This window comes from Saimiri boliviensis, chromosome 14, assembly GCF_048565385.1.
Source record: "Saimiri boliviensis isolate mSaiBol1 chromosome 14, mSaiBol1.pri, whole genome shotgun sequence".
Lineage (NCBI taxonomy): Eukaryota > Metazoa > Chordata > Mammalia > Primates > Cebidae > Saimiri > Saimiri boliviensis.
Genome location: NC_133462.1, coordinates 17,140,848 through 17,153,978, shown reverse-complemented (window position 1 = coordinate 17,153,978; position 13,131 = coordinate 17,140,848). Strand labels below are relative to the sequence as shown.

Below are 13,131 nucleotides of genomic sequence, written 5' to 3'. Positions count from 1 at the left end.
AAGGCCATGGTCTTCCCACGGATGTCCCAGCTTCTGTCCCAGACCGTGATCCTAGCGATCTTTTTTCTCCCCCAGGTCAGAGCCAGGCGGGAGATGGCGTGGAAAGGGATGAATGCGGGGGTGGGGTGGGGGTGCGACCTGAAGGTCCTCAGGAGGGGGCGCGGGGCAGACGGGACGTCTGGGTCCCCCGGCTGTCTCACTCTGCGCCCGCCTCCATCCCAGGCACGGCCCGCTGGCGTCTTCGAGCTGCAGATCCATTCTTTCGGGCCGGGTCCAGGCCCGGGGGCCCCGTGGTCCCCCTGCAGCGCCCGGGGCCCCTGCCGCCTCTTCTTCAGAGTCTGCCTGAAGCCCGGACTCTCGGAGGAGGCCACCGAGTCCCCGTGCGCCCCGGGCGCGGCGCTGAGTGCGCGCGGACCTGCCTACACCGAGCAGGCCGGAGCACCCGCGCCTGATCTGCCGCTGCCCGACGGCCTCTTGCGGGTGCCCTTCCGGGACGCCTGGCCGGTGAGTGCTGCCCCCGGGGTACTCCCGCTGCTGGAGGCCTAATCCTGCCACCGAAACCCCCACCTCCTCTCCCCTCCAGCTTCCAAGACCCTAATCCTGCCTCCCTGCCTCCCAGGGGGTGGACCAAATTCCCAGACCAGTAACTCTACGATCCTCACATTTCCAGACTCCTAAACCCTGCACACTGGGTATTCTAAATGTTCTGATTCCCCAGCCCTGCATGCTGGGACCCCAAATTCCCAGAATCTCACACCCAACCTCTGAAATTCTAAACTCAAGGAACTCTATCTCTGCTCCTTGGGGATCCCTAAAAACTGGGGTCCTCATCTTTATCCCCAAACCTCTCACCTTGTCTTGAGGACCACTAATATCTTCTCTTTTTTTTCTGTCCTCAGTTCTTTCAGTTGGGTCCTGTATTACTCTTTCACCTCCAAAATGCCGTCTCCCATCCCCACAGCCCTAAGGCACAAAGATTTTGTTGTTGTTGTTTTGAGGCAGAGTTTTGCTCTTGTTGCCCATGCTGGAGTGCAATGGTGTGATCTTGGCTTACTGCAACCTCCGCCTCCTGGGTTCAAGTGATTCTCCTGCCTCAGCCTCCTGAGTAGCTGGGATTACAGGCATGCACCATCACACCTGGCTAATTTTTTTGTATTTTTAGTAGAGATGGGATTTCTCCATGCTGCTCTGGAACTCCCGACCTCAGATGATCCACCCACCTCAGCCTCCCAAAGTGCTGCGATTACAGGCATGAGCCACTGCGCCTGGCCCCAAAGGCACAAAGATGAACAGACCTGTATTAGAATTCTAGATCTTTGTCTTTTTGGAAAAGTTAACTGCCTGGTTTCCAGCCTGTTTGCTAAGCTATAAAATGGGATCATCCTGGTACCTCACAAGGGTCTCTTTTGAGCAATTCAACCACATCTCTTGAATAAAGTGCTTACCACATAGTATGTGCTCAATAAAGCAGCCATGTTCAGGAGCTCACCCTGTAATTCCAGCACTTTGGGAGGCCTAAGCAGGAGTATAGCTTTAGCCCAGCAGTTTGAGACCAGTCTCAGTAACATAGTGAGACCTTCTCTCTCTCTCTCTCTTTTTTTTTTTTTGTGAGACGGAGTTTCCCTTTGGTTGCCCAGGTTGGAATGCAATGGCAGGATCTTGGCTCATCGAAACCTCCGCCTCCCAGGTTTAAACGATTCTCCTGCCTCAGCCTCCCGAGTAGCTGGGATGACAGGCATGTGCCACCACGCCTGGCTAATTTTGTATTTTTAGTAGAGACGGGGTTTCTCCATGTTGGTCAGGCTGGTCTTGAACTCCCGACCTCAGGTGATCCACCTGCCTTGGCCTCCCAAAGTGCTGGCCTATGAGACCTTGTCTCTACTAGATAAATAAAATAAAATTAGTGGAGCAGGGTGACATGTGCGTGTAGTCCCAGCTACTTGGGAGGCTGAGGTGGGAGGATTGCTTGAGCTCCAGAGGTTGTTGCAGTGAGCCAAGTTCGCTCCACTGCACTCCAGCCTGGTTGACAGAGTGAGACCCTGTCTCAAAAAAAAGAAGCCAGGTGCAGTAGTTCATGCCTGTAATCCCAGCACTTTGGGAGGCCAAGGCGAATCACGAGGTCAGGAGTTCGAGACCAGCCTGGCCAACATTGTGAAACCCCATCTCTACTAAAAATATAAAAATTAGCCAGGCGTGGTGGTGCACACCTATAGTCCCAGCTACTCAGGAGGCTGAGACAGGAGAATCACTTGAACCTGGGAGGCGGAGGTTGCAGTGAGCTGAGATTGTGCCACTGTACTCCAGCCTGGGCAACAGAGCAAGACTGTCTCAAAAAAAAAAAAAAAAAAAAAAGCCACAGAAGTCATTCCCTCCTTGGGCTGGGCTGGCCCCTCTGAGGACTGTCCCTTGCTTGCTCGGTTCCTGGCACTGGCCATCACCCTTCCCTCCTGAACTCTGGCCTTCATTGAATACTTACCCTAACCACTGTCTTTCATTCCCCCTTCCTTTACCCAACTAGGGCACCTTCTCTCTCATCATTGAAACCTGGAGACAGGAGTTAGGAGATCAGATTGGAGGTGAGTGTCTTCTGCCTTGGGACTGGTGGGGAGCTGGGGCCCACGTGAGACTCAGGGTTGATGGTGTTGTCTGTAGGTCTTATGATGTCATCACAGCTCCTGGGGTGTGGTGTTGGCTGCTCCAGGGCTCTTGGTATCTCAGGCACAGACATGTCCTGGTACTGGATGTAGCAGTCTGTGGTCCTGGTATCAGATGAAGTTGGGGAAATGCTCTTACTACCGAAGGCACCAGAGCAGGGCTTTGCATTTCACAGCCCTACTTCATTACCATCTGATGTTGAGAGCTCAGGGTGCAAGATGAGTTACTTCTGGTTCTTCTAAGTGAAGCTTCCCCCCACCTCCCCCCCCCACCCCCGATGGAGTATCACTTTGTCACCTAGGCTAGAGTACAGTGGCGTGATCTTGGCTCACTGAAACCTCTGCCTCCCAGGTTCAAGCAATTCTCCTACCTCGGCCTCCCGAGTAGCTGGGATTACAGGTGCCCACCCCCATGCCCAGCTACTTTTGTTTGTATTTTTAGTAGAGACGGGTTTCACTATGTTGGCCAGTTCTCGCTCTCCATAAGAGAATTGTTTTTTGTTTTTTGTTTTTTGTTTTTAAGACAGTTTCGCTCTTGTTACCCAGGCTGGAGTGCAATGGCGCGATCTCGGCTCACCGCAACCTCCGCCTCCTGGGTTCAGGCATTTCTCCTGTCTCAGCCTACTGAGTAGCTGGGATTACAGGCACGCGCCACCATGCCCAGCTAATTTTTTGTATTTTTAGTAGAGACGGGGTTTCACCTTGTTGACCAGGATGGTCTCGATCTCTTGACCTTGTGATCCACCCGCCTCGGCCTCCCAAAGTGCTGGGATTACAGGCTTGAGGCACCGCGCCCGGCTTGTTTTTTTTTTTTTTTGAGATGGAGTCTCGCTGTGTCACCCAGGCTGGAGTGTGATGGTGCCATCTCAGCTCGCTGCAACCTCCACCTCTTAGATGAATGTCCTGAGTAGCTGGGATTACAGGCGTGCCACCATGCCTGGCTAATTTATTTTTTTATTTTTAGTAGAAACAGTTTCACCATGTTGGCCAGGCTGGTCTTGAATTTCTGACCTCAGTTAATCCACCTGTCTCGGCCTCCCAAACTGCTGGGATTACAGGTTTGAGCCACCACGCCTGGCCGAGAGAACTGTTACCTAGGGTATAGAGGGGACCCCGACATTGCAGGTCCCGGGGTGCACTGGGGAGTTCGCAGCCTTGCTACGTAACGAGGGTGACTGCCATTCTCCTCGCGAGGTCCAAGGACCGCAGGGCTCCATGGGGGTGTTTTGGCTTCGCTGGGAGGAGCAGGACGAGTGCCGCCTGGGCGCTCGGTGTGCATCCGCATCCGGCCGGGCCCACCCCAGCGCCCCTCCTTTGCCTGTCCCCGCAGGGCCGGCCTGGAGCTTGCTTGCGCGCATGGCCGGCAGGCGGCGCCTGGCAGCTGGGGGCCCGTGGGCCCGGGACGTTCAGCGCGCAGGCGCCTGGGAGCTGCGCTTCTCGTACCGCGCGCGCTGCGAACCGCCCGCCGTCGGGGCCGCGTGCACGCGCCTCTGCCGCCCACGCAGCGCCCCCTCGCGGTGCGGCCCGGGACTGCGCCCTTGCGCGCAGCTGGAGGAGGAGTGTGAGGCGCCAAGTGAGTCCTGCGTTCGACCCCACCCCGTCCCAGCCCGGGACCCCGGCCCCTCCTGAGCGTCACTCGCGGCCCCCAGTCCCTTCTCACAACCCAGTCACCCTCTTCAGGGTACTCTAGAGCCCCCACCACGTACCACAGGCACCCCTCTCCAGGGAGCTGGGGAACGTGCTGACTGCTGCGGATGTACCCTAAACCCCACTAACCATCCAGCTGCTACCTTCGGGGAAACAGGACCCTAGACTTCTCTTCAGCTCTGCCTTGCTACTCCAGCCCGCTTCCCTCTGCCAGCCCTCTTGTCATCTCAACTAGGAAGCCCACACCCATTTCCCATGCTGGCACCCTCCGCTAACCCACACTCACACCATGTCCCGATGCTAGGACCCCAAAGCTCTTCTAATTCTGCGGCCCTCCCGACTCCCACCCAGAAGCTTTGGAAACTCCTCCCAGTCCACTCCCGCCAAGGAATCCTCCGTCCTCTGTCCCCGGGGTTGCAGACCAGAACCCATGCCTTCTTAAAGCTTGGGATTCTTCAGACCCCTCCCCTAATTTCAGAGCCCTATCAAGACCCCTAGGACTCCCAGGCTAATCCAGATCTTCCCAGAGCCACCCTAATTCAAGACTCCCATCTTCCCTGAACGGCCAGGTGTCCCCCCACCAATCCCAAGTTCCCTCGCTTTCTCCTGTCCGCACGTTCTGACCAGGGTGCCCTGGCCCATCCTCCTTCAAAGAGCACAGTCTCCAGCACAGTGGCCGGGGTTCCCGTCCTCATTCCTTCATTTCCTAGGTGGGCTGGTCACCTCGCCTCTGTGGGCCTCAGTTTCCCTGTCTGTAAACTGAGGGGAGGACCACAAAACCATCTAGTCCCGATGATTATCTGTCACAAGGATGAAGCAAGGTGGGGCAGGGAATGTGCTCAGAAACCTCCCTGCTTTCCATCTTGCCCTTGGCCTCCCCGACATTGGTGATCCCTTTCTCTCTGCCTCTCCGTCCCCCCTAGCAGAGTGCCAAGCAGGCTGCAGCCCGGAGCACGGCTTCTGTGAGCGGCCTGGTGAATGCCGATGCCTGGAGGGCTGGACTGGGCCCCTCTGCACGGTCCCTGTGTCCACCAGCAGCTGCCTCAGTCCCAGGGGGCCGTCCTCTGCCACCACCAGATGCCTTGTCCCTGGGCCTGGGCCCTGTGATGGGAACCCGTGTGCCAACGGGGGCAGCTGTAGTGTCAGTATCACCCCTTCCCACCCTGTCCTGCTTAGTACTTTACGCGGGAAGCCACAGCTCTCTGGGGCTCCATGAGACACTAGCCTGGGGAGGAGGTCTGGGAATAACTATCAGGGAGGGCTTCCTGGCGGCATCCAGCCTGCATCTGGGGCCTTGAAGTAGGATTAGGTGATGGGGATGGGACTGGGGAGAGCAGCCTCAGTGGGTGGCCCCGAAAGTTGTGGGAGTGGAAATGAGTGGCAGCTGCAGCTGCCCCCACTGTGGGATTGAGAATGATTTAGGGCCCAAGGTAGTGGGTGGTAGGGACAAATAGGTTGGAGATTTGGGATCTGGGGGACAGGGGGTGAAAACATCGGAGAAGGCTTCCTGGCGATGGCCCAGGGTGGGGGCTTCTGGGAGGTGATTAGAGAAGGGTGTCCAGGTGAGGGGCCCGCAGGGAGCAAGGGTGCAGAGGTGGCAGTGAGTGAGCCTGTCGTGGAGTGCTGGGATAGAGTAGGACCCAGTGTGGGCCACCTGGACATGGATACACTCAGGGTTCAAATACTTAGGGGGAGGGCCGGGGAAGGAGAGATCCAGAGAAGGCTTCCTGGAGGAGGTGGGCCGAGATCTAGGACCTCCTAGTAGGACTCGTCAGTGTGGACAGAAGCAGGGAGGGATGACCAGGCAGGCCGGCTTTGGTAGGCAGAGGTGTAGTGGTGGGAATGGGGTCACTCTGGGCCCCCAGAGCCTCCTCCCTGTGGGGTCACATGGGCAGACACAAAAACATGGAGTGGATTGAGGGGATGTTGGGAGGACCTCCCAGAGTGGCCCCCGCACAGTGGGACTTGGGACTGGACAAGGAGCAACCCCCATTGGTTAGGACTGAGGAGGAGGATGGGATTTTTCTCCAAGGAAACTCCCTTCCGAAGTGCTCTTGTCCCTGCTCAGGAGACACCCGGGTCCTTTGAATGCACCTGCCCACGTGGGTTCTACGGGCGGCTGTGTCAGGTGAGCGGGGTGACATGCGCGGATGGACCCTGCTTCAACGGCGGCTTGTGTGTCGGGGGCGCAGACCCTGACTCTGCTTACGTCTGCCACTGCCCACCTGGTTTCCAAGGCTCCAACTGTGAGAAGAGGGTGGACCGGTGCAGCCTGCAGCCATGCCGCAATGGTGAGGCCTGGAGGCCAGAACGGCCCGGGATGGGGGCGGGGGCCTGCATGGCTCAGACAATCCTGGGCCGGGATCTAGGCTTTGCTTCTTCTAACCCTAGGGCCTGGGGACCTGACCTTCCACCCCCAACCCTGTTTGTTCTGTAAAATGGGCAAGGAGACATTCCCTATCTTACAATTATTTACTGAGAATTCACTCTGTGCCAGGCCTGATTCTAGGCACGGAGGATGCAGTAGGGAATGAAACAGACAAAATCCTGCCCTGGTAGGGCTGAGGTGGCAGGAAGCTGCCTGCTGTGCTGGGGGTGAGCAGGGGAGCCAGTGTGGTCACAGACGAGATGAGGTAGGGACTGAGACAAGACTGAGGCGAATCTCGTGGGACCCCCTGGGTCACAATAAGGGGGACTTCACTTTTCCCCTGAGATGGAGCCACAGGAAGGTTCTGAGCAGGGAAGAGACCTGGGATCGGTGCTAAAAGATTAAATGCGGCTGGGCGCGGTGGCGCAAGCCTGTAGTCCCAGCTACTCGAGAGGCTGAGGCAGGAGAATCTGTTGAACTCGGGAGGCATAGGTTGCAGTGAGCCGGGATCGCACCACTGCACTCCAGCCTGGGCGACAGAGTGTGAGAGAGTGAATTAAAAAAAAGATTAAATAAGATATGAATGTAAAGGGCTGGCTGTGTCTCTTCTTGGGAGTGAATGCAATAATTTTCCCAGACACTGAGGGTTCACTCTGGGGTGTGTGGTACTAGGGACACGGCAGGGACCAGGACATCTCTGGGCCACACCCTCCTGGGGGTACCATCCCAGAGGGGAAGACAGACACCCTCAGACAGGGTGTGTGGTCAGTGCTGTGATCTGGGAGCACAGGGCAGCGATCAGGGCAGGGATGGAGGAAGGAGCATCGGAGTGGAGACCTGAGGGGTGGGCTAGCGAAGAGGAAAGGTGGGGGAAAATGGGAGAAAAGGAGGAAGGGAAGAGAGGAGGGGCATTCTAGGCAGAAAAAAGCCAGAGGGTTCAAACACATAGTTCTGGGAGCTGTTTACTACTGAAGTATGATCGAAGCCGAGGGAGAAAGAGACAAGGGCACAGAGAGCCAAAGAGGTGGCGCTAAATTAATTATTCCAAAACTTCATCAGGTAGAAAGGAAGAGAGCTGGCTTTCCTGGCACACTCCAAGGCGCCGGTCCTTGATTTAAGAGACAGAGAGAAAAAGGGGACCCCATGCGGCGATGACAGGGCTGGAAACAGGGGGCTCCCGGGCTGCGCCCTCTGATGTCCCCTTCCCCGCAGGCGGACTCTGCCTGGACCTGGGCCACGCCCTGCGCTGCCGCTGCCGCGCGGGCTTCGCGGGTCCGCGCTGCGAGCACGACCTCGACGACTGCGCGGGCCGCGCCTGCGCCAACGGCGGCACGTGCGTGGAAGGCGGCGGCGCGCACCGCTGCTCCTGCGCGCTGGGCTTCGGCGGCCGCGATTGCCGCGAGCGCGCAGACCCGTGCGCGGCGCGCCCCTGCGCCCACGGCGGCCGCTGCTACGCTCACTTCTCCGGCCTCGTCTGCGCCTGCGCGCCGGGCTACATGGGCACGCGGTGCGAGTTCCCCGTGCGCCCCGACGGCGCAGGCGCGTTGCCCGCGGCGCCGCCGGGCCTGCGGTCCGGGGACCCGCAGCGCTTCCTTTTGCCTCCGGCTCTGGGACTGCTGGTGGCCGCGGGCGTGGCCGGCGCCGCGCTCTTGCTGGTCCACGTGCGCCGCCGTGGTCAAGCCCAGGATGCTGGGTCTCGCTTGCTGGCGGGGTCCCCGGAGCCGTCAGTCCACGCACTTCCGGATGCACTCAACAACCTAAGGACGCAGGAGGGTCCCGGGGATGGCCGGAGGTGAGGGGCTGCGCAGCCGACGAACGCCTCGCGCTGTCCGTTGCTTGCGCCGATCTCCGTGGTGCAGTTGTCCCAGTTCACTAACGCGTCTCCCTGGTCGGTCTCGCTTACCCCTAGCAGGCTTTGGAAAACAAGATCTGAGAATTTAAAGGGTCCGGATTTTTCTTTCCTCCCACAGCTCGTCCATAGATTGGAATCGTCCTGAAGATGGAGACTCTCGAGGGATTTACGTCCTATCTGCTCCTTCTATCTACGCTCGGGAGGTATCGATGCCCCTTATTTCCCCGCTACACACACTGGGCGCGCTGGGCAGAGGCAGCGCCCGCTTTTCCCCTACCCTGCCTCGATTCTGTCTGTGACATGAATTGGGTAGAGTCTCTCTGGAAGGTTGGAAGCCCGCTTTTCAGTTCTAACTTAGTTTCATTTGATTTTGCATCTCTCTCGTTTCGAGCTGTCCGCCGTCTTCTCTCTGGAAAGCTGTGGGCTTGAAGAGGTCACGATGGGGACTCTGCCAGAGCTTCTCCACTGATTCTACTCTGCTGGGAGGCAGGGGAGGCAGAGGGGCAGCCTCTCTAATGCTTCCTGCTCATTTTGTTTCTAGGCCTGACCGGTCTCCTCCATCCGCACCTGGAGTCAGAGCGTGGATGTTTTTGTATTTGCTTGGCGGTGCCCAGTGTCCGCCCCAGAGGTTGTGGAGTTCAATCTCGAAGGGGTGTCTGGGAGAACTTTACTGCTGCAAGTTGTAAATAATGGTTATTTATATCCTATTTTTTCTCACCCCATCTCTCCAGAAACATCTATAAAGGCTGTTATTTTGATCAGTTTTGACTCACGAGGCTGAATGCTTTGTATGTGCTACTGGGGCTGAGGGGAAGAGATTTTGTCTCCAGAGGAGTATAGTAGACAGGACTTTTTATACAGGGGTCAGAAACACTCAAACTGCTTTAAATATAAAAGAATTCATGGCTTGGTGCAGTGGCTCATGCCTGTAGTCCCACTGAGCCACTGAATGAGATCAGTGGCTGAGGCGGGAGGATCAATTGAGGGTGGGAGTTGGAGACCAGCTTGACAACACAGTGAGACCCTATCTATACGAAAAATTAAACAAAGATTGGCCAGGCGTGGTGGTGCACCTGTAGTTCCACTTACCTGGGAGACTAAGGCCAGGAGGATTGCCTGACCTCAGGAGTTTGAGGCTGCAGTGAGTTATGATCAAACCACTGCACTAAAGCCTGGGCTAAATAGAGCAAGATCCTGTCTCTTAAAAAAAAGAAAAAAAGTATTCAGCTGGGCTCGATGGCTCATGTCTGTAATCGAAGCACTTTGGGAGGCTGAGGTGCGCGGATCATGAGGTCAGGAGAGGGAGACCATCCTGGCTAACATGGTGAAACCCCCATCTCTAGACTGGGCCTGGTGGCTCATGCCTGTAATTCCAGCACTTTGGGAGGCTGAGACAGGCAGATCACCTGAGATCTGCCTTAGTCTTCCAAAATTCTGGGATTACAGGAGTGAGCCACTGGGCTTAGGCTCTTTTAAACAACTAGCTCTGGAGGGAACCTACAGAGCGAGAACTCATTCATGACTGTGGGGAGGGGACCGAACCATTCATGAGGGATTTTCTTCAAACACCTCCTGCCAGGCCCTCCTCCAATATTGGCAGTAATTTCAGCACGAGATTTGGAAGGGACACAATATTCACACCAAATCAATACCTGTGCAAGAAGCAAGAGGTGGACGCAGTGGCTCATGCCTGTAATCTCAACACTTTGGGAGGCTGAGGTGGGTGGATCCCTGGAGGCCAGGAGTTTGAGACCAGCCTGGCCAACATGGAGAAACCAACCCTGTCTCTACAAAAACATATGAAAGTTAGCCACATGTGGTGGCACTCACATGTAATCCCAGCTACTTGGGTGGTGGAGGTACAAAAATTGCTTGAACCCAGGAGGAAGAGGTTGAAGTGAGTTGAGATCATGCCAGTGTGTTCCAGCATGGGTGACAGAGCGAGGCTCTGTCTCAAAATATAAAAAAAAGAAGGCCGGGGACGGTGGCTCACGCCTATAATTCCAGCACTTTGGGAGTCCGAGGAGGGCTGATCACCTGAGGTTAGGAGTTTAAGACCAACCCGGGCAGCATGGTGAAACCCTATCTCTACAAAAATACAAAAATTAGCCAGGCATGATGGTGGTGCCTGTAATCACAGCTACTCAGGAGGCCGAGGCAGGAAAATCACTTGAACCCAGGAGGCGGAGGTTGCAGTGAGCTGAGATTGTGCCATTGCACTCCAGCCTGGGTGACAGTAAGACTATGTCTCAAAAATGAAACAAACAAACAAACAAAAAAACCGCAAAGAAGCAGAGAGCTACCTGGTTCCCTTGCTGCCACATGGGTATGCAAGAAGTTGGCAATCTGCAACTTGCAAGAGGTCCCGCCCCAGAACCTAACCTGTTGGCACTGTGATTGTAGACTTCCAGCTTCCAGAACTATGAGAAATACATGTTAAAGCCAGTTTATGGCATTTTAAAAATGGCAGTCTGAGTCAACTAAGACAGTTGGGTTTTGCTGCAATAACAAATGTCCCTCAAATCTTACTGACTTACACAATCACAGATTTCTTGCTTGTTCATGGCACACATCAAGGTCACCAGGCTCTGCTTTTTGTTTTAAGAGACAGTCTTGCTCTTGTTCCGTCACCCAGTCTAGAGTACAGTGGTGCGATTATAGCTCATGGCAGCCTCAGCCTCCTGGGCTCAAGGGATCCCTCTGCCTCAGCCTCCTGAGTAGCTGGGATTACAGGTACCTGTCACCATGCCCAGATAAATTTTGTATTTTTAGTAGAGATGGGGTTTCACCGTGCTGGCCAGGCTGGTCTTGAACCAGCCTGGTTCAAGGTGATCTGCTGACCTCAGGTGATCTGCCCACCTTGGCCTCCTAAAGTTCTGGGATTGCAGGCATGAGCCACCATGCCCATGCTTATTACTCTTTTTCAAAGTTATTTTGACTATTCTAGGTACTTAACGTCTCCATAAGAATTTTGGAATCAGGCCGGGCGCGGTGGCTCAAGCCTGTAATCCCAGCACTTTGGGAGGCCGAGGCGGGTGGATCACGAGGTCGAGAGATCGAGACCATCCTGGTCAACATGGTGAAACCCCGTCTCTACTAAAGATACAAAAAATTAGCTGGGCATGGTGGCACGTGCCTGTAATCCCAGCTACTCAGGAGGCTGAGGCAGGAGAATTGCTTGAACCCAGGAGGCGGAGGTTGCGGTGAGCCGAGATCGCGCCATTGCACTCCAGCCTGGGTAGCAAGAGTGAAACTCCGTCTCAAAAAAAAAAAAAAAGAATTTTGGAATCAGCTTTACAATGTTTACAAAAACAAACAAAAAAAACCCCCACAGGATTATATTTAGGGATACATTAGATCTATAGATTAATTTGGGGAAATTGACACCCTAACAGCATTACATATTCTAATCCATGAACCTGAAATATCTCTCAATTTACTTAGTCATTCCTTAACTTCTACCAGCAATGTTGTTTAGTTTTCAGTGTAAAGGTCGTGTACGTCTTTTGTCAGATTATCCCTATGTATTTCATATTTTATGATATTATAAATGTTATTAAATTTTTACATTTCTAATTTTCAGTTCCTTGTATTTAAAAATATGATTGACTTTTGCACATTGTTCTGTGACCTCGTAAAAATCATTTATTAGTTTTAGGAGTTTTTGTAGATTTCTTGGGCTTTTCTTTTTTACAATCATGTCATTAGTGAATAAAGACAGTTTTCTTTTTCTTCCTTTTCTATCAACATGATTTATGTTTTCTTTGCCTACCTATTAGATTGGCCGGAACTTTCAGAACAATATTGACTAGGGGCGGTGAATGCAAACATTCTTTTTTTGTTCTCGGTCTTTGGCGGAAAGCATTTAGACTTCTAACATTAAATACCTTTTAGCAGGTTAAGGAAGTTTCCTTCTATTCCTAGTTTGCTGTGTTGGTTTTTTGTTTTGTTTTTGTTTTATTTCCCCCTGAATGGATGTTTATTTATTTATTTATTTTGAAATGTGGTCTTGCTCTGAGGCCTAGGATGGAGTTGAGTGGTACAATCTCAGCTCACTGCAAACTCCACCTCCCAGCTTCAAGCTATTCTCCTGCCTCAGCCTCCTGAATAGCTGGGATTACAGGCGCCTGCCACCATGCCCAGCTAATTTTATGTTTTTAGTAGAGACAGGGTTTCACCATGTTAGTCAGGCTGGTCTCGAACTCCTGACCTTGGGTGATCTGCCTGCCTCAGGCTCCCAAAGTGCTGGGATAACAGCCGTGAGCCACAGCGCCTGGCCAGATGTTTGCTTTTGTCAAGAAAATTTTGAACAGACTTTGTATTCTCAGGATAAGCCCTACTTGGCCATGATGAATTGTCCTTTTTATATTACTAGAATCCATTTTCTAATATGAGGGATACTGATTTATAGCATTCTTTCCAGTAATGTCTTTGGCTTCTGGTGTCAAGGTAATGCTGGCATCATAAAACAAATTGAAAAATATTTCTCCTCTTATGAGTTCTGAAAGAGAATTTTTTAAAATTCATGTTATTTCTTTCAAAAATATTTGATGACATTCTCCAATAAAACCGTCTGGGCCTGGAGACTTTTGGGGGAAGATATGTAACTA

The 13,131-nt window shown here is 53.8% G+C and overlaps 1 protein-coding gene across 2 annotated transcripts; it reads left to right on the top strand.

Moving 5' to 3' along the window:
• On the top strand, nt 1–12,880 carry DLL3 (delta like canonical Notch ligand 3). 2 transcript variants are annotated; one of them, XM_074386370.1, is made up of 9 exons: nt 1–75; nt 223–504; nt 2,519–2,576; nt 3,985–4,227; nt 5,228–5,442; nt 6,370–6,592; nt 7,882–8,461; nt 8,640–8,724; nt 9,063–12,880. In XM_074386370.1, the coding sequence occupies exons 1-9, from the start codon at nt 7–9 to the stop codon at nt 9,066–9,068; spliced, it is 1,761 nt and encodes a 586-aa protein (XP_074242471.1). In that variant the 5' UTR covers nt 1–6; the 3' UTR covers nt 9,069–12,880. The 2 variants fall into 2 exon arrangements, with proteins under 2 accessions (XP_074242471.1, XP_074242470.1); XM_074386369.1 differs by lacking the exon at nt 9,063–12,880 and having other exon boundaries at nt 8,640–9,056.
• The last annotated feature ends 251 nt before the right edge of the window (nt 12,881–13,131 follow it).

What these genes read in the sequence shown, in the direction of transcription:
- DLL3 (XM_074386369.1), top strand. Translation starts at nt 7, where the DNA reads ATGGTCTTCCCACGGATGTCCCAGCTTCTGTCCCAGACCGTGATCCTA. An exon ending in CCTTCCGGGACGCCTGGCCG is followed by an intron (nt 505 to 2,518) that starts GTGAGTGCTGCC and finishes TTACCCAACTAG; the next exon opens with GGCACCTTCTCTCTCATCAT. An exon ending in CCAACGGGGGCAGCTGTAGT is followed by an intron (nt 5,443 to 6,369) that starts GTCAGTATCACC and finishes GTCCCTGCTCAG; the next exon opens with GAGACACCCGGGTCCTTTGA.